Consider the following 23,757-nt stretch of genomic DNA (forward strand, 5'->3'; position numbering starts at 1 on the left):
GCCACTTCAAAATATTAAATGTAGTAGCATCTGAAGCAGTGAAATGTTCACACTAGTTCACAATGTGTTTTTAAAAGTCTGACAGTCAAAATACCCAAATTTGTCAAATGTTCCATATGGAAAAATAATACACGACATATGCAGTGATCTAGAAAATTTTATTATCTCTAATACTTCTAGACTGCTCTAGAATTTCCATTCAAAATAATGAAAATGCTTAGTAGCCTGTAAATGAAAGTAGCCAGTACTTCCCCCAGTAAAAAGGGCATGATTAAACATAGTTAATTATACATACACTTTCACCAGAAAGAATGGCACTGATTTATCTACACAACAAAGAGATTTATCTTGACAAAAAGCCAGGTGCTCCTGAGAGGAGTGCTATGTACACCATCAGATACTGGGACACTCAGGTGCCCCCAGCCCTCTCTTTACCTGGGTGGGGAGGGATGCTGGGCTCCTCACCTCAAAGACCAGGGACTGCAGGAAGTTGAGCGTCCTCTGGATTCTCTTTGGGCACGGGATATCGAACACATGAAATGCAGCCAGCAGTGCAGCCAGAGCCATGGTGCAGTCATCGAGCTGGGCTAGCATTTCGTTTTCTATGTACAGCGCAAACTCGCATGAATTCACATTGAAGGGATTTTTTACTTCCAACACTGGTGTCACTGCCTTTACCTAAATTTAAAAAAAAGAGTATTTCAAGTGATGCCACAGCATCGCTTTGGTGAACAGGTCAGAGAATTAAGTAAGCCTTATAACACTGCTTTGAATTTAGCTAGTATTTCTATGAATATTTGCCTGCTACCCAAAAGGCAGGCTAATGTAATCTTTTTCCAGGAACTAAGCTTAGCCACCAAAGGGCCCTGTGATGTGCCCAGGCAGAAGATACAAGGAAGAGAGACCAAGACTATTGGTGCTCTGTCTCCTACCTCGTCGTTCACTGCAGCGAACAGACTGGCATCATCTCCAAAGACATCTGGCAGGAGTAAACACGCAGCAGTCATTTTCATATCTGTCAAAAGCAAGGATTTCTACTAAATTGCAACTGAAAACATTCTGGCATTGCAGTATCATCCTGCAAAAGCAGATTGCAACCTATGTACTGGCTCACAGCTCAACCGTGGAACTGTTCAGCCCATTTTGGAGAGCAGTTTGTACCACAACGAAGGTTTAGGAGCCTCAGCTGGCAATGGACACTAGTATTCAAATCGTTTGTGACACTGTGCTGCTCAGTATTATGATTAAATTTCTCTTACAAGAGGTAAGTAGGCCTTTGGAGTGCTTCTAGTGGAGTTTGCAAGCTGAGTAGTCCTTCTGCCTCCTTCCCCAAACTCCTCTCTCCCCAGTAGATCAGATGTCTCTGGGAAGCCCTGTTGCCAGAGGACTCCACTTCGAAGGCTGCGGTACAAGCTGGTGCTGCAGGAACCCCTGGGACATGGTACCCACTACCCCTCTGGTTCAGCTCTTACTGACTGTAACATCTTTTTTGCAGGTCAGACATTGAGTGTTGTGTGTTTCACTGAGCCTATCTTGTCAGGCATTTATTATCTATGTGCCAGGTCAAGTTGCTTGTGAGAGAAAAACAGGAAAGTAAAGGCCTTGGGACTTATATTAAGGTACGAGTTAAAATCTTTATGGGCATGTTGTATAAGAAAAGGGGAAATTACTTACAATGTCTACAGCTTTCTAAAGCCGAAGATGTGAGTAGAAAGTCCATAAAGGCTTTCTGGATTAGGCTGTTCATTGACACTTTTTAATCTATCATGAGCTATTGAGTACTTGTTTTTTTTAAGCTTAAAGAAAGAAAACCCCAAGTATTTTGACCTACTCTGCTTGCTTCTTTAAGAAATGGCCTGGTAATAAAAGAAGTGAAACCGCTACAGGCAACACAGGTAGTCACCCTGTGTCACCTTTGATTTTGGCATCCTGGCATTGTGCCTCTTTGATAGAAAATGACAGTCTGAGGAGCACTTCTCACAGGGCTAGGCTCAGGCGTAGACATCCACAGTTGCAGTTTGGGAAGAATAATGATTCTGAGTAGCTGCTTCAAAGGTTTTGTCCCTGCAGAACCACACTCCTCAGACTTCTCAGGCTGAAAGAAGTTAAGTGGCGGGAGGTTGGTTGCTCCCTGGCAGCCAGTGAGCCAAACATGGTGAGGTACATGGGCTGCTTTGTGTGGTACTCACCAGAGGTACCAGTTTGTGCACTTACCCCTTCAGTGTCTTTGCAGAGATAGGGTACTTGGAACACAGAGGTAACTTTTATTTCACTGAGGTGAAGGCTTCAGCCACAGAAACAGTACCTTTCTTTCTAAAAGAAATTGTCTTTTTTTTAATGGGTCTATTTCTTAACGAGAAAATTAGTTTTATGCATGTATTTTTAGAAAGTAATAAGCACTCTTTTACATATCTAGAAATACATAATTCTGCTCATCTGGCAGTACATATTTAAAGGCAGTTACTAACTTTATCAAACCTGCAGTCTTTTATTCAGTATTAAAATAAGTTTCAATACTTGACTGGCTTAATTTTCCTAGTGATTTATTAGCTTTTATTCTTAGTGCTTCTCCATCACTATATATTTTTCAAGCAACTGTGACATTTAAAAAAATGTTTTTGCAGTAAAATTGGAGCTAGTTTGGTTACGTAAGTAAGAACAATTAACTGCAACAAAACTCTGATATTCAGAGCATAGAAGATTTGTACTGACATTTCAGAATCTCTTCCTCTGTGTGCCACTTCAGATTTTCTTGCAGCATAATGTTAATTGGATTATTCCTCACCACATACAAAGATATTATGTTTTCTGAATAAATCTCCAAAATCTCAACTGTTTTCTTATAAATGTCCATCTGTGTGAGAAGCTGGAACTCCCTAAAAATCTAAAAGAAAAACAAGTATTTGGTATTATTGCAATCCTCAAAACTAACACTGAAAACAACACAGCGGTGCACACTTGAAAGACAGGATAAAACCAGCTCAGTAAAATAACTTTATAAACTGGAGGGGATGGTTTTATCTCTTTTAAAAGCAGGGAAGAAATACAAGAGGTAACACCAAAATACTTCAGAAAACCCACTGTTGGTGTGTGTAGCGTGTTTAACACAGGACTGGTGAATCTTTTAAAGTGGGGTTAGCAGCCCGCTAATGAGAACAGTGTTGATAGATACTTCACTGGAAACATCCAGTGAAATATGTGCCTACAGTTGTATCCTGTGAATAACATAGACTTCAATGTCATTATTAAAAATAGCTCTGTTACCTGATAAGGGCATCTTAAAAATGGAAATAGTCTAAGAATGTCCTTTAAAGGTGCCTTATCACTGATCATCTTCCTCCGTATTTCTATTGTCACATTCATTCTGTTATCCACTTCTTTCCAGTTCCTCTGAGTTTTCATATATTCTTGCTTAAGCCACTGAATATGTGCATCCATCACACTGCCTTCAAGACGAACAGGTTGTTCCTGTCAAGAAATGAAGGACAGAATTGTAACAAATCAGCTATCCTTTTTGACATCTGATGTGGGTTGTGTGATTTTGAGTGTAGTCAAAGTGTAGTCATGCTCAGCAGAAAGTACCTGTAGTGTGGCTTCAGTACCAGCTCTGTTAACTCACCCTCATACTCTAATAGCTATATTAAGATCAGTTTTCATATAGCACTATAGCTATCAGCAAAGTCTCCCACGCTCAAATTACATTATTTGAGGATTTTAATGAAATTCCAGTGCCTGCATCTATTTTGCCTAATTGTGCTTATTGGAAATTAGTAGGCGGTTCTAGTGATGACTCAGTGTTACTCCTTTAGCAGTATTAGCTCCGTATTGCCAAGAGAAATAGTTATTTTCTTCTTACACATACACATCCTAAAAGCAGGACAACTAACTTTCACATTTATGCAACTTAAGTATTTACCCCCAGAGAAACCAAATGAACTAAGAAAACTCTTAATGTAATGCATTATTTGAGTAGTTTGACTGTTAGTGTGTTCAAAATGTTTTGTTGTACTTGAAGACAGTTAACAATCTTCCTCAAAATTATTATTGCCCCTGCTGTAATTCCAAACCCAGTAATTACTAAGAAGAGGAGGGGCTATCCAAAGCCGCACATCGGTTGCAGTAGCCTATGGCTGTTTAGTTTCTATCAGAGGATGCCGTGAAAATTCATTGAAACAAGCTGAGACATTGTACAGATGCATGATGAGTACAGTTACCACTCCTGGGCTGCATTTACTCTGGCTTTTCCCATAAGTATTGTCAGTGATGCAACTGTCCTCTGTGCCAGTGGTGGCCTGTGGGTTCCCCAGAACATTTAAGACACAGAGCTGTGAAACATCCAACATCCAAAACTGCTTTGCAGTGCTCTGAATGTGCAATTAAACTTTCCAGTTTAATTAACATCCTTTTTTAAACTGTGCATATGGTATTCCAAGAATGGTCGCACAAGGTACACAATTAAAAAACTCTCTCCTTCCTAGTATATATCCATGGATTTCAATAGCCGTTGGGATCACAGAAGAAAATCAGCCCTGCATGCAGGACTGTTACCTACCATGACCACTGCAGGTACTCCACTGACCCTTGCTAGGATGCTGTATTAGTACCCTCTGCACTCTTTCTAATTGAGGATTTTAGTGTTAATTGTATTACGACAGTAATGTTTATTTGTGACCAGCTTGCGTGAGGATTCCTGTCCTCTTCCTCACTGCACAGGAACCGAGGTGGTGGGTCAGACGATTCAGTTCCGTACCCTCCTCTGCCTGGCTGAGATGGGTGCTAGGAATAAGTATAAAGTAAGAATGCTTGTGCAGTGGTACTTGCCCTGAGTTCATGGGCTCCCAAGGGTTATGACTTTATATTGAGTAGTCTTCAGTCGATTTATTCCTTCTATTATGTCTCCCTGTAACTTTTCCAACTCCCATAAAACTGTACCTTCCACAGCATCCTGCATGTTCAGCAGTGTAACCAGGCCTTCTTTTGTTTGTTTTCTCCTGTTTGTTTTTCTTCTGCCTTCTAGTTACCATACTGGATTCAAAACCTACTCACCATCTCCTTGCCACTGTGGTTTTACAGAGATGTCGTATTCTGTCCTCAGCCACCTCTTTTCCAGCCAGGACTGTCCTAAGCTATTTCATCATCCCACATGTGAAAGTTGGTCCATACTTTAACTTGTCCTTGTTATTGTCTTTGCATGTTTTCTAATTTCACTACAGCCTTTATGAAATTGGCACAATAAAACTTCAGATACTAGTTGAGATGCTGGGACACTGCAGGTGCATACAGTGGAATTATGTGTTCCCTTTTGTTTCTTTCTTAAATAATTCTGAGCATTCAATATACTTTTTTGAACTGCTGCTTAATATTGTGCCAAATTTTCTTTGATGTAATATAAAAATATCATTTGTGAATGGTAATAGTAAGTTCAGAGCCCATCACTGTAAATGTTGTTAGGACGGGGTTTTCTCCTTGTGCCCTATTTTATATCACTACTGAGTTTTAGCTGGTGCGGTTTTTTTCCCTATCACACAGTAGCATGGGGGCCTTCTGCAATTTTTGAGTCAATCTTTATGTTTTACCCTTAGCAGCATCACCAAATGTGGTCAGACAACTGTTCTCCTTTTTCTAATATATTAGAAATACATGGAACAGCATAAACTAAGCATTAATAATCTTTTCCACTATAAAACCCAACTATTTCTGCCTAGCCTCCTTTGTTCTTTTAACTGTTTATCCACGCAAGAATCTTCCTGCTTATCCCTCAGATGATATCCTTTAAGAGCCTTTGAAAGGCTTGTGGTGAAATCTCTTCGGAAGCTGAAGTAAACTATATCAGCTAGATTTTCCTTGTCCTCAGGGTTGTTGCATACTTCAAAGAACTAATGAGTTTATGAAGAATTACTTCTGTTTACAGAAACTTCATTGTATTCTTCTCAATGCATTCATCTCTTGGGTATGCATTTTGCCAATTTGGCTGGTAAAGACAGCAAGTTTCTTGGTCAATATGTTCCTTACTCTCTCCTGAAACTCTAGAAACAGGTATCAAATTAGCTACCTCCAATTTTCTCAAATCATGCTTCATGAGACGAATTGCACATCACATTTAGAAAATTACATATTTTACCTTGGACACATATGAAAATTTTGCACAAATATCATCTGGTCCTGCGAATTTGTTGCTGCTCACTTTAGTGTATTATTCTGTAGCCTCTCTACTGACATGCCAGTCTGAGACAGATGCCCTGACACTGCCTATGAAGAATGGTCCCAGTAACATGATGGCCTGAACTCCTCTTCTGAGAATCCTTGCGAAGTCTGCCTAGATTTTCTGGTACAGCTTTGCGTTCTGTGAGCCCTCCTGCATCTCAAGAGTGCACTCCAAAACACTCCTGTCCCTTAGCAGCATCAGGCTTTCTGCTTCTCATCTGGCTGAAAAAAGCCTTTAAAACCAGCGCAGAAAAGGCAGACAACCACAGAAGCCGCTCTGTGTAAATCTCTAATAGATTGCTCACCACCCTATTTTGCTGATAGCACATCATCTCCATTCAGTTGCTCCTTACCCTGCTAACTTGCACTAAGTTGGATGCAGTCTCTTGCTTCAGTTTGCTGCACAAAACCAAGACTTGGTCCATTGTTGTCAAGTCTCAGTGTGCTCATGTTTTCTCACACGTGCATACATACAAACTTGGACAGTTGTTTGGAGTTTTTTAATTACATTTATGTTTTTTACTCTGGGCAAGAGCTAGCTTGAAGTCTCTGACTCCACACAGCTCTGGTACTACTGCCTTCTCCTGTGGGTCTGCTTCCAAGCCTCCTGCCTGTAGAGCAGGGGATTCTTCAGCCACCTGATCCTTCAGCAGCTCATTTCCAGAGCAGCCATCACCATTGGTGCCTTACTTGCAGAGGCAGGAGAGCAAAACAAACTCACCCCGGTGTTCCTTAACCGCAGACAGACTGACTGGGTTGCTTAGAAACTAGCACTGAGAGCAAGTTGTGATCTTTGCTCCAGCTTATCTCCATCCCCCTTGTCAATGCAAACACTCCTCAAGTTGATGGACTTTCTGTGTAGTCAGCTCTGTCCTTGGTAGCTGGTTTAGCTAATGACATTATTAATGGGCTAAATGAGACCATTTGACATTTTTTGTAAGCATCAATGGCAAGCTACTAACAGAAATACAGCAGTAGTATAAGGAAAAATTACTGTCTTATTTATCTACTAGGAAAAAAAAATGTGATGGAAGGACAGACTTTGTTGGGTAAATCATACATTACACGTGAGTAACACAGGCAGAAGTCAGCGTTAGAATTGGTTTTCTGGCAGTGTTCAGCCTGCTTAGAGCAATCACCATTTGTGATCTTTCCATCTTTTCAAGCTGCACTTCTAGGCTAAAGAAAGGTAGTTCAGAACTTCAGGTTCTTTAGCACAGCTTGTTGAAACGAGTAGTCTGTGTAATAGATATACATACTCAGCCATAAGACACATATGAAAGCGTCAAGTAATAGAACTCCAGAGCATGTCCCAAATCTGTGGTAGCACTGTTTGGATACAAATTAATGACAGTTTTTTACTGGCCTTTGTAGCCATTGCTGTTTCATGGATTACTTCTTGTTTGTTGAAGTGTGGTGGAAACATAATAAATAACATTTATGTACCTTGAGAATGGGTAATAGTGAGTACAATGTAAAACACTTGGGGTGATGTAAACCAATGCTGCATGCAGTGACAAAGCACGTGAATCCTGAGTTCTAGGGTTGGCATTAGTAACCGAAATTGCTGTGATTTTTGGGAGCTCCTTGACTATACAGTGGCAGGCCTGTGCCTTTTATATCTAATCACTTCATTTCATTTTGTCTCTGGAGAGTTCCATTCCTACCAGGGAACACAAACAATATACTGTGGTATATAGTGCTATGTAAATATAGATTAACTCATAATTGGAAGGATAGATTTACTGCATCATTGCATATTTTTAGTTCCAACTGATTTAATGCAAGTGGTGCATGTTTATCGGTCAAGAACAGAACAGAGCAATAGGACCTCACTGGTACATTAAGTTGAATTGCAGTGACTGTCCTTAGCAGAACTATTGTGGATTAGAGAATAGTGGATTTAGATGTTTGTGGATGAGTAGATCTTTTAATGAATAAGTGGTTGTTTTCAGTCATCCTGGCTGAAAATCTAAAGGGCAAAAGCATACTTATTTATGTTGTTCAATATTTCTAAGCATAGTTTCATTGAAATAAAATCTGAATGGTTTTGATAGAGCAGAAAAGTTTGGCATCACTTGAATTTTACACAAATTATTTCTGATCTCAGAATTTATTAGATTCTGACATCAAAAAAGTTTTACTTTTATTAAAAAATTACAAAATACCATGCTTGCAGCAGACTGTGCTTAGTGTGTAACTTGCTTCATAACTCAGTTTCCATTATCTTCAGCCCTTCTTCCTATTTTGCAAGTTTGCCTTTTTTCTAGTAAAGTACAGAGAATGAATATTAACTCAGTCACACTTAAATGCAGGATTAATTTTAAATGTTTTCCTCTTTTTCTTTTTAGTTTGTGAACAAGTTGATTTTTAAGGTGAGAGGTGGCTTTCTTGTGAAAAAAAGAAGTTATCTCACTGGGATGCCATTTTGCAAAGCATAAATTTTACTGGAGAATGATTTCAAGTGTGATTTAAAAATCTATTGTAGTTAACTTTAACATTGCTGATATGAACAGGAAGAATCTGGGTTTGGAAAGCTGGTTACTGAACCAGTCTATCAGCCCATCACATACTAATTTAGGGAGGATTCTAGACCTTGCCTGAGGGATGGTCCTGCCATGGTTCCTAGCCCTTTCACCAGCAAAGGGTGACAGCAAAGTGAATGCCCATGCCCGCAACCGCCCTTAACTTCTTGGCCTCTCAGATACCTGTGACTAAAGCCACTAGATCTAGGAGCCACATATTGTAGGGCTCTTTGCCAGCACTCCAGATACCTTCTGACAGTGACTCCCAGTCGATATTCACAGTTCTACTTGGAACCATATACAAGTAGATTGTGTTAAGATACTCACATTAAAGCAAGAAAACATACATACATAAAACAACTGGACTGCAAATCCCTCATGTGCTTCATGAAGCAAGAGCGTAGTTAGTCATTTGGTTGGAGTGAGTTTGTAAATAAAGGCCTAAATCCTTAATGTCCTTTTGATGGATCTTGATTTTTCCCGAGTTTGTATTACCATATTCCTGTAAAAAGCCCCAGCTTGCAGGGCACTTTTATAATTCAGTGCCACAGCCAAGGAAGCGAAGCTGCTATATCTATATGGGAAGGAAGGGAGTAATTCTTATGCATGATGTGTATCTCCAAGCTTGCAGTTACTGTTGAAAGCCAGCATCAAAGTAACATGACTGCCTAATCACAGAGTGATGAAAGCTCCTCTGGTGAGTACAGCAGGCACCTCTTGCTCTTTACAAGGGTTTTACACCAGTTTCTGAATGGTAAATGTACCCTAGCTGTTGCTAACAAAGATCAAGATCTCTTTTTTTGAAGAATGCCAGTAGGACCTACTGACTACTCATTTTGAGAGAGTGAATTCAACTAGAATGAGTAGAGTTAAAGGAATGGATATGAGGACACCGCACTGGATGCTGTTGGTCTCGTCACTGCCAACCATGGATTTAAATCCGCAAGCTGGATGCTTTGGGAGTATTCCTTTGAGGGAATTCCTTTGGATGGAGAGTAATCTGCTTGCTGGAAAGGGTAGAAACCATGTGATGGTAATGAGAACCACCTCTTGGAGCAGCAGTGCCACATAGATTCAGTGGTGCCAGCACCAAATGGGAGCTCCTTTTGCACCATACTTTGGTACTGGGACTGAGTTGCTCATGAATATCAGTGTTGGTACAACTGTTGCATTGCCTTTCATGATTGCTGCTCTTTCCAGCTCCCAGCAGCAGCTAGTAATACTTCCTCTGAAAAAGCATTTCAGATTTTCCTTGCTAGATGCCAGTTCATACTCCAAGTCTGCTTGTTACTGCTTAGAGCATTGTTACTACTGACTCTCTTGATTGCTCATTATACCTGCATCGGAGTTAGCATTAACGCTTAAGGTTCTTATGCAAGAAAGCCTGACAGTAGCAGTTTCAGAGTCTTCTCTGTGCCTAAACAAAGAATATGATGCTTCCAGACTCACACTGGGAGTATGGTGGGACCCTTATTTGGGATAATATTTTCCATTACTTGAGTTTTGTAACTTCTTCAGGATGAGAAACAGCTTTGACAGGCAGTTAAGTGAGCATAATCTGAATCTTTTGTCTTGATTTTTAATACTGAAAAGGGAGTCTTGCTTTTTTGTCTGGAATACATACAGACACAATGCATCATGGAAACACAGCGTACAGAACAGTTTTAATACTAATATTGTAATGGACAGCCTTTTTTCTGTGATGACTTTCAGGTTCATCGTAATGATATATAGTATGCTGAACACTGGGGCATTTTATATCAAGAGGAATGCTCAAACCAGGTTATGATCATTAGAGAGTGAATATTTGCTCAAACCCCCCCCCCCCACCAAACCCAAGACATCCCAGACTGATCTGAAACAAGTCTGAATCTGAAAGGCAGGCAGTACACTGGGCACTGCTCAGGACCCAACTTCTTGCCCTAGAGGGTGGGAGAGAATTGAAAAGGCATCGCACCTGTGCCACCTCTTATGTCCGAATGCTGAACACAAAGACAGGTGAAACAGCGTGGGCCGACTGCTTTCATGCAAAATGAGTGTGCAACCTACTGCAGGATCCATGCTGACTTGTACTCACATGAGATGTTAATTAAAGCAGGCTCTGCTTTAATTACGCATAGTCAGCCTGTTGAGCCAGACAGACACTAGGAGCTAGACTTGCATGCCAATGCTAACTGCAAACTTTCAAAGCCACATAAATCAGTTTATTTCTGACCACAACTGCTTTCTGATTTGTAAGCTGCCAAACACGCAGCATAAGCAAAATAGATGAAATCTGTTTTCCTCTACCAAGGGACAACCCATATTTTACACTTTGTATTAACTCACAGAACAAGGGAGATGCTGATGTTTCGACATAAATAAGAAGGTGAAGCATAAGATGTACACCAGGAATTTGTGTTTAAAGCTATTGCTTTGACTCTAAAAACATTTTAAAATATTAGCTAAGCAACACTACACGCTATATATGCACATTAAAGCTTTAGTGGAAAAAATCAGATCAAAACAGTAAGCCATTGAATGATCATTTGTATATGCACACTCACATTCTGGCTGTGCAGACATTCATCATCTTCTACATCTGCCCTGAACCAGGTACTTTGTACAGGTTAAGCCTTCCACGCCTTGCCATTAAATCTGTCTCTGGGCACCCAAGGTGATCTTAATATGAATTTTGGCCAAACTCAGGAACCCCATCACACACCTTTTCAACAACCTTCCTCCTATTTAAAGCCAGGAGGCCCATCCATTCTCTCTGATGAGCTCACTCTCTGAGCCTCATTAGTTAGGTGGAAACCTCAACTTTACAGCAGGAACGTTCTCACAAGCCTCACCGCTCTTGTGCTGCATGATAACACCAAAGAAAGCACATATGGTGCTCAGCTTCTACCTGGATGCCTGTTGGGGCAGAGGTCTTTGATTTTCATCTGGTCCTCTTGTGAAAGGATTTGCACATTCACCTCTTTGAACACTCCTGCTTATCTTCCCTGAAGAGGAATAATATCACGAATGCTCAACTTCCCGAGTTTAAGTTTCTGCAGAATCCTTCCACTTCTCCCACTCCAAGTGCTCACCAAAACATTTCTTATGCCTATGCCATAGACACAGAAAGGAGATGGCCTGCCGGTGTCCCCTTTATAAATTATTTTCATTATTTTCATTATTTGCTCTGCTGGGTGTGGCAAATATGCCCAGTTATCTGCAAATATCTACTGCTATCCTGTCTTGTCAGAGCCTATTTCTCCTTTTCACATTTAACTTGTGTGACAGCTTCAGAGAAGCCCTGATGACTTCACCAACAAGCTATCATAGACTGTAGGAAATTGGAGCCATTAGAAAAGGGCTTGTACCCTCTCTCTCTCCACTTCTGTTTAAGATCATGAACTACTAACAGTCTTCTAGCCTGTTATATTCCCTTAAAATTCACGTAACTTAAGATATCCTTGGACAGTCCCTTTGCTGACAAGTTTTATCATACAACAGCTGGGGTGGATTGAAGAAGCTTGATTCATTTGCACAGATTTAGTGGCATTTGAGATGTCATAATCATCCCAGAAAACTCTGGAAGTTACAGAATATGACACAGGACCTACATGAGACCCGTGCCCTTCTAGACTGGCAGGTGGGAGCCATGCATGGAATCTGTGGGAATTTTATGTCTGTCTTCAGCTGCCTGAATTGATTGTGAAGTCACATTTTCCATGGAGAGCACTGTTCAAGACTGACAAGCTTTCAGAACTTGGAGTTCTGAAAGAACAATTTGCTCTTTGATCACCACCCCTGTGATGACTAAGCTAGTGTTTGAACCATGTGCTTTCATCATATCAAAGCCAATCACCAGCTCTAACCTTACTTCCCTTTCTATCACCTTTTGCCTTTTGGTAACTCTCCGGCCAAAGACGCTCACCAAAAGTGTCCTATCTGCCTGTTCTTTCTGGCTATCCCAAGTCTAGGGCCCTTACTGCTACAACTGGCAGGAGGTGGTTTCTCTCATAGCCAGAAGGACTGTAAACCCAAGAATTCCTTACGGCAGAGGAAGGGTTTTATGGTGCCATTTTGATGCTAAAAAAAAAAAAGAATAAAGAGCTCAGTCAGAAAAAGCCACTGAATGGCTGCCTTAGCAGTAATCCCACCCTGGCTGCAGAGGGACACTGGCTTGCCTTTCTTATTTATTTTCACGGTGTGATCACTCCTCTCATGGGAAGTACCTTCCATTTGCAGCCGATGAAGGTCATTATCATTACAAAGCACTTTCCCTTGCATTACTGCAGCTCCAGGATATTTGCATGACTGTGGGAAACCACTGAGGAGGATTCTCACTCCATAGCCAGAAAATCTGTTAATTATGGAGGCTTTCCCGATCTCGTTCTGAATATCCCTCAGACATGGAGGCTCATATTCATTTCTATGTCAGGCACACTCCAAGCTTCTTTCCAATGGTGGCTCAATCTGATGACTATTGTAGGGAGCATAATTTTAAGCAAAAGCTCCTTTAGTGACAGACACCTCCAGCATGGGTTTATGTGCTTACTTCCCATCATTTTACAGCTCTGAACACTGCACTTGCTCAAGACCTTTCCTGTGATGCTAGCCACTCTAGAATGAGTATACTCTTCAATCTTGCTTGGATATAATGTTCCGTACTGGAGGAACACGTCAGCAGATGTTTCAAAGAAGCTGGAGGAGAAAGCCACATGCTGCATTTGGAAGCAATGCTCTGCATGGGTGACCAAGTAACACTTGTGCTGTGTTTGGAGGAGGAATGACTGCTGGCAGTAATGGGACTTGGACAGATCAGGGGGCAGACATCATCTGTGGCTCTGAGCACATCCCAGAACAACATAGGAAGCTTGTCCTGACAAGAAACTGTTTTTTCACATGATTGAATAGAAAGAATAGTTAAGGATTTTATTAGTAGTAATAGCTTTATTACTCTTCTTATATAAAAACAAATGCCAGGTATACCAGTGAGGTATTTTCTATCAGTAAATAATATTTTTATCAATTTTGTACCATTAACATTCCAAGATTATACTAACACAATGCACATTTGACAGAATTGCATCTTGTGTTAGTTGAGAAACCAAAGCTCAATATAGAAGTCAGCCATGTGGCTGGTAAGTAGATGATCTGGTGGAAACAGATGTGCTCTTTCATCTGCACAGCTTGCCAGTTGGCTTTGACCTTTATCGCCCTGAATGTCCTACTCTTCCTATCTAAGGGAGAGTGTGGTGACAAAAAGAGACTAGGGATCCTTCACTGATTATTCTCCAAATTCTCCAATTCCTTAACCTGGAATTCATTTCTCATCCTTTCTTCGTAAATAATTCTGATGTGCTGTCTTTTAGTCCACACAAGGCTGATCTGTTCTTCCAGACTTGGAAGAGGAATGAAGGCATGGGGATCTGGCTCATGATAATTTGAATATCATTTAGTTTTGCCTGTGGTATTGGCTTCTAGACCAAATATTTATTCTTTGAGGGTAAGACTCTTTGTTTAGCAGTTTAAATTTATCACAAAGTAGTTAGTGCCAAGGATTGGCAGAAAGGTCCCTTTATGTGTGCTCCTAAATATACAGAATGAAAAAAACCCATGCTGCATTTGTTTACATGAAGATTAGTCAAACATCTTGTTCAGCTGTGCACATTTGTAGTGACATAATTTAGGAACTCAGAGCCAGGCATACCTGCTTTCAATGCAGAAACATTTAAAACTAAGAGTTATGATTCCCTCAATTATGTGGGATTAATTCTTAAGCCTTAATAGGCTCCATAACTGTTAATTGTTGCATTTATATTTATATTTTCTTTTTGTCTATGTTGAGGATACAGGAAAAATGAGGGAAAGAAAGGGAAAGTTGTTTAGGGATACTCAGCATCCTCTCACCTCCTTCCATTTTAACTCTTATTTGCTTACAACATTAGGGTTAGTTGACAACACTTTAGAGAAGGTGGAACATACTTCCTTCTTCAATTTCTAATCAGACAAGGGATGACCAGTGATGAACTTGGGCAATGCAGGTAAAAAGAGTGGTGATTCCTTGTTTGTAGACACACAGTGCAGTGCAGTGACACCTTCTCTATAGACAAATAAAGTTGAGCATGCAGTCCCTACAAGGATCACTGCAAAGCCCTTCCCAGCTACCTGATGTGACAAAAGAGAGCTGCATTTGCCCTTTCCAAGCATCAGTGAACAAAGGACAACTAACTCTTAATGCATGCACAAAACCAGGAGCCTGTCATTTCACCTTTACTACATGCAAGACTATTTGTTGTTATTGCACTCAACATATAGGCTCCTTACTTCACACATTCTGCAAACCTTTCAACTACAGCAGGCAAAAAAAAGAGGAAAATGTTTATTTCTGAACACATTATCAAAAGGGGATAAACAGAAATTACTGCAACTTCTGAAAAACCCCCAAAATAATATATGTCTGCATTTTGGGTAGAAAACTACATGACATTTGTAAACTAACATCAACTATCTGCTTACGTATCTTCTTTATCACATTCTTACAATTGTTTAAATTTTACCACATTTTAATTGCAGCACAAGAAAGTATGAGAAGCATTGGTAAAGCATAGTGGAAACCTTAATGTATTTATGAAAATGTATAAATTAATTAGTGTGCTTCAGACATTTACTGGACAGTGATAGCTCTATGAATTCTCTAATTGAAGGGATATACAGCAACTGCATGCATATATGAATAAACATCCCCATGTATATCACACATCAGCACAGCTTTTATAATAACATGCAATGTGACCATAAGATATGGCCATTTGCTACCAGCTCAAATACCACTTTGCTTTCTAATTTGTACAGAGGTTTCAGCTCTTAGACATAAGCCTCTATTGGTTCTCACTCTCACTGGAGATGTATAACCTAAAGCAGACTGGGAATATTGCATTTTTTCAAAAAATACAGAATTTTATGTCCAACTGGCATCAACTCTAAATCACAACAAATGTGCAAGGCATTCAGCTTCACAGGATGAAATCACTTCATTCTCTTTACTTGCTGGTGGCCTTACCATCAACAGAGGAGCTGAAAGACAGAGGACTCAGTTAAGCACCAAAGATCTTACCTCTACCTGCATCTGGATGTCATCAGGTTTGTTTTCAGCAAATGAAGATTTCCTGCTCTGTCCTCGCCTGTGGCCAAACTTGCATTTGTTCCTCAGGACTTGCTCATCATCTTCAATGGGTCTCCGCACATATTTGAACCGATCTTTAAGGGCCCGTTTCCATAACAACTGCATAGGGGAAAAAAATACAATCTGTCATTACCAGTATCTTTAAAGACTTGCCCCATTCCTAAAGCACTTCATTTTGTTTTACTTAACTATTTTATACAAAAGTACTTGCCACTAAACAGAAGGAGACTCATAGGGTGGCATTAGCATACTGGTGGCTTCAGGACTGAAGGAAACACAAGACCTTGTGGTATGTGACTCTACGGCAACTTAACAGCAGGGCTACTGACCTTGGTGTGGTTCTTTAAGGATGACAGTAAGTGAATCTAAGTGAGTGAACAATATAACCAAGGGTGTCAGTGAAACTGCAGTTTGCTTTCCTTTTCTCAGCTCTTACTTTGGGATACTTCATTTGTGACAGGTCATGAAACTACACGGTGAATCAGATCAGCTCACTGATGCCACAGAAGACTAATGGGGTGTTTTTTGAGTAGATTATTTTTCCCCTGCTTCTGACAGCATCTGACTGGTTGTGCAGTTGTGTGATTATTATAGCTAACACAAGGGAACAGCAAAGACACAGTGGGATGCTTGCTTTTGCAGAGAGCCTACAGTTACATTCAATCAAGTGTACTATTAAACTGAACTCAAAACTGTTGAATTAAGAGGATCATTTAAGTAGGTCCCAGCTTCTGTGACACTCTTCAAGGCAACTAAAAGGCAGCTCTGCACTACAAGTGGGTGTGTTCCCTGTTTAATGGAGCCACTTGTCACTGCCTGGCAGCCAAATTTCCTCATGCATCCTTACAGACAGACGGCTGTTCACCTGCAGGCCCCAGCTGGGAGTCCCATGGTTGGACCCAGCCATGCTGTCTACCAACATGCAGGAAAGCAATTACTAACCCGTCTCTGCAGGCAAACCCTGCAGCTGTGAATATTGAAAGTTTATTGTCAGATCCTCAAATGCAACAACTTATTCCAGTTATTGAGGGGTTTTGAACAGAGAGAAAAAAATCAGTCTCACTGTACTCACTGACATACTAAACCACAATATAAACAGAAGAATGATTATTCCTAACTTCTTACCAAAATTGTGTCCTTTACTAGTCAAGGTCATATGACTTTAAGAGTTAACTTTGGTGTAAACCAGAATTAAGTAAAAGTAGACTAAGTATTAAAATAACTTTCTTTGCAGAGAGTCTGACATGCCTGTCTTTCTCAACCATGGGATACGGACAGGAGGGACTCTCAGGAGATGGTGGTGAAGGCAGCGTGACCTTGCCTTTCTCCTGCTCAACATACTGCTCCCACTTCCAAGCATTGTCTTCAAAAGCAGTAAGGCCTTGAAAATCCCACTTGCTATCCATCTGAACCATTAAGGTTCCTAAATACATTTACAATTCTGGCCCTATGCATTTACATTTTGATGCAAATACCCCAAACTTTATATGCCTAGCAAAATTTATTTGGAACATGGTTATTTTAAGGTTGTTAAGAAACAAGCAAACAAATACCTTAGTTTAATGATTCTCTGAAGTGTTCAACAGATGTTAAAATATTTTAAGACATGATCATACCAGAATATATTAACAGCTGACAATTTAAATATCCCTAGTAATGTTTTGTGCAGTTTCTTTTTTGGTTTTTTTTGGAACTTTTTTTTATTAGAAGACGCTTTAGCTTATTCTTCTACGTGAAAGAATATGCCGACACCTATACAGAGCTTTAAATATCCCTTAAAGTTCAAAATATTCAACTGTTTCATCCTCCTGTCCTCAGATAAATTGAGAGTTTTAACTAAATCTATTTATGTAATAGGATTCTCATAAGCTTAGCCAAGTCCCTTCTCACATACCTAGTTCATGAATGAGACTGCGAGCACATACATTTATGTGGTTTCCCTACCAGATGATGCATCTTCTAAAAAAAGATGGTTTTGTTACCATTTTTGAGCTAATAACCTCATTTTCTATTAACTTTCACCACCAACACTCCCCACCAAAAAAAAGCCCAAACCACCCCTGGAAGGCTTGCAATGCTTGTAAGGGAGCAGAAGGATTAGTCTGTGTCTATCTGACATAGGAGGGAAAGGATTACACGCAGATTAAAAGCAGTAATTTACTAGTGAATAATCATTTTGTATGCTGTGGTTACATAAATCGGGCATGTCAGCACTGGGATCCCAGGTTTCACCGGCATCAGGGCACTGCTTGGCAGCCCTGAGCTCAGAGGAGCTGCTTATGCAAAACTCACTGGCAAGCTGTGCAGATGAGAGTGCCCTGTCTTTTCCTTTCTCATGTAAGGTTTTCATGAAACCATATGATTTTCAACATGTTGGCTGAAATGAAATGAAATAAGAGCAGTGACTCTTTCCAAATGGTTGGTTGTAACCCTTGTAAAAGGGTATAAACACAAATAGAATAGTATCATGCAAGTAGCCAAGCAACAGTGTCATGCCAATTTTCTTTTGACTGCTCTATGACCTTGTTTTTTTCTAAATAACCTATTTGTCTGTAACAGCTTACAAGTGTTGCATTGGTTACATAGTACACCAGAAATCTAGTAATCTATCTCATTAATAAATGGAGAATATTTTTATATAGATGTTGCATGTGTTTGTTTACGATGGTATTGTTATTTAAGTAGACGAAAACATGAGAAGAATTCCTAAGGTAATAACTTTCAAGTACTTGTTTCCAAAAGCTAATCTTGGAAACAGGATAGGAAAAATAATTTCATTCTAAATACTCCATATACCTTTTAGATGAGTTTTGCCTTTAATATAAAATTATTTTTTTAAATTAAGAATTTTAGAGAACTATTTCTTAATTCCTGCTTCTAGAGTCACCTTATAAATAACCTTCTTTTTAAATTCATAGTTCATAAGTAGCTTATTTGTAACCTTATTTGTAAACTTATTTATTTAGGATCATTATCATCATCCTGACTAGATTGCATTGGACATATTTTGCAAAAGAGCTGATGACACACAAGCATATTTTCCCCTACCACAAAATTTAATGGGAAACCTTTTAACCAAGAAAATAGAATTATGGATAACCCACTAATAAATCATGAAGCATCAAACCTATAATGACCTCTCATTGCAACAGTATGAGATTGAAAATATTAGACAAAGTTTCTACATAATTTACACGTTGTTTAAATTACTTGTTTGAAATAGTTTGGAGTTGTAAATAAAAACTGTCTGGTACTTTGGGAAAGGAAAAAAAAAGAAATGGAATGTTCAAAGTTTTGCAAGCAAATATTTTCCTGTCATGAAAATACTGGTGTGAATTTAGGCATCCTTAGGTTTGTTTTTTTTGTCATTGTTCCTCTATGTTTTCCAGCAGATCTTTCCTCTTTCCAATTTTCCATGGAAATGTTGCAACAAAAGTGCTATAATTTCCAATTCAAAGTTTCTCCAAGTTTTTAATTATATGAAGTTCTTTGCATTCTGATTTTCTGTTCTTGGTCAGAAGAAAAAGCTAATCCTGGATTGTCAAGATCTCTCATGGGATAGGCTTTCCCTTTTCTTAGCCAGAAAGCCCCATGGGCCGCCCCTGCCCTCCCACACCACACACAGGCGTGCATACTGGCCATGGAAGAACCCAGAAGAGTTTCCACTGTAACCCTCCAGCAGCCAAGACACATCAATTTCTGGTGAAGGGCTCCAAACCATAAGACTTGTGAGTTAAAAATAAAAAACAACGCTGACAGGCCTTGTCAGGGCATCTCATTAATAACTACTGCAGCATTCTGCAGACCACAGCAGATGCTGTGGCTCTCCTCCACCCTAAAGGGTAATCAATTACTTTTCCTTTTAAGCATGAATTTTAACTGAAACTAGGAAACATGACATAGCACAGCAATAAATAAAGAGGAATAAATTAACATCATGAACAATACAGTGGGATGGAGGGTTTTGCGTGGCAGACAGGGAAGTACTCAATGGCAAAAGTGAGCTCCAGCAAGCCAGAGGGAATGCAAGACTTAGTACTCCAAACTACATTCTGCCCTTTCGTTTTTTGAAATGCATGCAACTGTTTCTTTTTCCTGTAACTTTGCCAAGAAATTAAAAGTCTGAACACTTGGAAAAGTTTTTTGGTATTCTAAGTAAACTCAGATAACTTTATTAATCTACTAGTCCTGGAAACCATTATTCTCAGAGGTCTGCCCACCTGAATTGCCATGTTTGGTGTGTCCCTTTCTCCAGTTTTCCAACACAATAAAAGGAGGGGGTTATCTATCAGTCAGAGACATCTGTGCACAGCTGGCCACCTGAGGCTCCCGTTGGAGTCCTCAGAAACAAGAACTTCCATAGTGCTATTTCTCTCATCCCAATGTAGGCACCAAAACTGCATTATATGAACTGCATCTCCACGAGTTTATACATACGTTATTTAATAATTAATGTAACTAGCATTTTTGCCTAAAATACTACTCTCATGTTACATTTTTCCTTTTCTACATTTTGTGATCAGTTCCCAAATAAAGAGCTTTCTACTTTGCCTCTGAATTGTTTTATTGATGATAGTTTTCTTAAATACCTTCAATGAACCTTCAATTCAAAAATTGTCATAATAACTGTCTAATTTTTCTAGATAAACAAGTTTAAGGTATTCAATACCTCTCATTAAGTAATATTTTACAACTTACAATACCTGTGATTTAATACTGTTATTTGGAACAGCAAGCAGTGATTCTTCTAGTCCTGTGCTAGCCTGAGGCAATTTTAAAATAAATCCCTACAAAAACTTCAGTATTTTGAGCTGCTGAAGACACTTTTTCTGAGAAAAGATGAAAGAGTTGTGGTTAGCCATTTTTTTTGTTAATTTGTTTTTTCTTAAAGGTATATAAATTCATAGTTTTACTGCAAGCCTTATGCTGAGTGGCTGTGCATATGTTGCAGGGTTTGTTTTAAGCTGTTGCAAAACACAACTACCTCAAGAAAAAAATGAGTATTTATAGCCTTTGTGTTTGTGAAGTAAGAACAGAATGTCTAACAGGAGGGCCAATAAAAATAGTAATTCATCCTTACCCCCTCCCCTAAACTTAAGTATACAGCCATACACCTTTAGTGCATTTTTTCCTGCCTCAAGCAATGGAGAAAGGCTGGCTCAGATGCATTAGACTAGCAACACTGCAAACTGCTAACTTCAGCTTCCTCACGTACTTATGGTGGATTCTTCCACATATGCTTTCTAGAAAGCATGAGAGAAATATCAAAAGATAAAGAACAACTACTCTGAAGCCTCTGCTCTCTCAGGTAACTTGTCCCAGCCCCGATTCTGAGATAGATCTGGGAAGCCATGAGCCATTTCCTGAAGAATAGAGTTATCAGTAGTTTCAGTCAGTCTATGGTCCTGCTGCAATTAAAGCTCTTTGAAAACCTGGCTTAAGAGTCTCTGTTTAAAAACAGGTTTTAAAAGTTAAAGGTTTTAAAAGGTCTTCGGACTGATCTGGATGCCATTCCAGCTCTATTCCACAAAGGAAGCCAGATAAGGCCATAGCATTACCCAGGACCCCGGCTGGGGACCCCCACTGGGGTATTCAGAGAGGAATCCTGATTGAAAATAGAGGTGGACTGTTGCTTTCTGATCCTTCACTCTCTCCTCTCTGAGATGTGTTTATTTTCTTTAGTCTCTTCCCTCCTGCAATGCCTGGGCTGAGGAGAGAACCAGAATAGCCACCCCTTAATCCTCACTCTTCTTTATTCTCAAAATTATTTTGCTTTCTGCAGTAGCTGCACATGAGATATATATTTATATACGTTTAAAGCTAACAGTCCCCACTGAGTCTCATGAGCCTTTACAAGATGCTATAAAAGTATCAGATGGCAAAGCAACGATGTGAAGTCAAAAGGTGAATGCTGTCCTCTGAGACCACAGATACGTATTCTGGGTCACAAGAGCAAAAAAACGTAGTTCAAATTTAAGTCATCTCCTTCCACTGCTTTCGGTTACGTCCTCACTGAGATCCCAACCAGTGCTGTTAAATAACTATTTTTTTTAATTTGGCCCAGATTCCCTAGATTCTGCCTAAACTAATAGTATTGCTGCATGCTGTAGGTAGATATCTAACACACAAGTGAGCACAATGCACTGCAAGAACATCAGTCAAGTTAGTCCTGGTATAGACATTTTTCTAAAGGCTGGGCTTCTTCACATTTACTTAGATGTATCCTTTGGGAGAAATCAATCCAGAAAGAAACTGTACCCAACAAGTACCCAGGGATTTCATGTACAGGTCTGCATGATCTCACAGTGGCTTTGAAGAATGGTTATAACTGGATTAATCTTTAATTAATATAATGGAATAAGAATGTGATTTGGAAACATGTAAAAGTGAAGCTTACAGCTCTGAATAGAGCCAGTATATAAGAAATCAATATTGATTTCCCCTGAAATAAATTATTTTCTTGTGATTGATTATGTGAAAAAAAAACCAAATCAAAACAAACCACCATTCTAGTTTTTAGAGATGAAGTACTCATTACAATACTTACAAAGCCGTTCCCATCTTCATCAAGGAACGGGTATGCCTGCAGCAGCGCATTGACAACAATGTTATACTGCTGACTGTTTGGATACCTGGGCAAACAAGATAGAGATTTAAAAGAAATACTTGGTATTCTAGACAGTATTAGACACTGTCTGAAGACTATACTGATAAACATCAAACTGACTGCATCCAAAACTATTGATTCACCTCCAAACAACAAAGCAAACAGCTTTAAGGTCTGCATGAAGTCTTTCTGTTGTCTTCAACAGGTTTCAGGCCGTCTATTTAAGCAAGAATATTAAAGAGAATGGCTTTACATTAATTTGAAAATTTACTTCTGCTGCCAGTTGACAATGCCCCTAAATAAGGCTAAAGATGTTTACTTACAGTGATCCTTCTAGGTATTTTGTCATGTCTGCTTGTAAAAATTCAATAATCCTTATCCTCATACTGTGATCAGGGCATTTCTTTTCTGTCAATATGCACTTGACATCGTAAGGGAAATCTGGCAAAGCATACGAACTTGTCCACTGCAACGTCTTGTATCTTGCAAAAAATGATTTCAGATTTTTTCTGTAAAAGAAAAGATTATGTCATCATGATCATGTCCTCCTTCTATGGGAATGCAAGCAAGAAGGAAAGAAAAATACAAGCAATAATTCAACATAAAGAAAAGTTATTGCTATAGAAATTTGAGGGTTGTTCTCTTGGTTTCTAAGTAAAGAATACCCACAAAAGCTGCAATCAAAACATATGGGGTTATAACTGGATATCAATGGTGAAATGTTTTAATCAGCAGATGCTAGAAGCTCGTCACTAACAGAAAGCAGAAGACAGAGCAGAGGAAGTCACTGGGGACTTGGTACTGTTGCAAAAGAACTTTATCTGTCATCATTCATAATGTGTTTCCTACCAGTTCTACTGACTTACTTGTAAGAATTAAGCTGAACAGCTTAATTGAATAAAAGACTATGCATGATATGAGCTAAGAAAGCAGCAAAGGGATGAAGGCAGTTAACTGCACGTGGCTGGAAACAAAGAAGACACAGCCCATGAGTACCCACAGCTCTGTCCCAAGAAGAGCCATCAGCACCGTTTACAGATATCGCACCCTAGCTGGCATCAGGATATCACCACTGGCTACCCAAGTACCTCCAGAGAGCCTGCCAAACCCTGATTCTGAAGGAACACAGGGAAAAGTAGAGATAAATTGAGCTGGAAGTCAATCAAGAGCCACCTAAAAGGTGGATTTGCTCTGGCAGCTCTAGAGAGCTTTCCAGTCATAGCAGTCCAGACCAAATTAAAAAAAACTTCAAATAAGAG

At 39.5% G+C, this 23,757-nt stretch overlaps 1 protein-coding gene across 1 annotated transcript in view; it reads right to left on the reverse strand.

Annotated features, from left to right (window-relative positions):
- Positions 1–393: 393 nt before the first annotated feature.
- Positions 394–23,757, reverse strand: part of SAMD3 (sterile alpha motif domain containing 3) — a 37,405-nt gene continuing 14,041 nt past the window's right edge. Inside the window, exons 3-9 of the mRNA XM_010178959.1 lie at positions 22,822–23,007; positions 22,439–22,523; positions 15,823–15,990; positions 3,265–3,468; positions 2,713–2,884; positions 933–1,015; positions 394–678 (exon numbers count right to left, since the gene is read on the reverse strand). Coding sequence (XP_010177261.1) covers positions 394–678; positions 933–1,015; positions 2,713–2,884; positions 3,265–3,468; positions 15,823–15,990; positions 22,439–22,523; positions 22,822–23,007 — 1,183 coding nt within the window. The remainder of the gene's footprint in view (positions 679–932; positions 1,016–2,712; positions 2,885–3,264; positions 3,469–15,822; positions 15,991–22,438; positions 22,524–22,821; positions 23,008–23,757) is intronic.

Source organism: Mesitornis unicolor, unplaced genomic scaffold (genome assembly GCF_000695765.1).
Source record: "Mesitornis unicolor isolate BGI_N332 unplaced genomic scaffold, ASM69576v1 scaffold2682, whole genome shotgun sequence".
In the NCBI taxonomy this organism is placed as follows: domain Eukaryota; kingdom Metazoa; phylum Chordata; class Aves; order Mesitornithiformes; family Mesitornithidae; genus Mesitornis; species Mesitornis unicolor.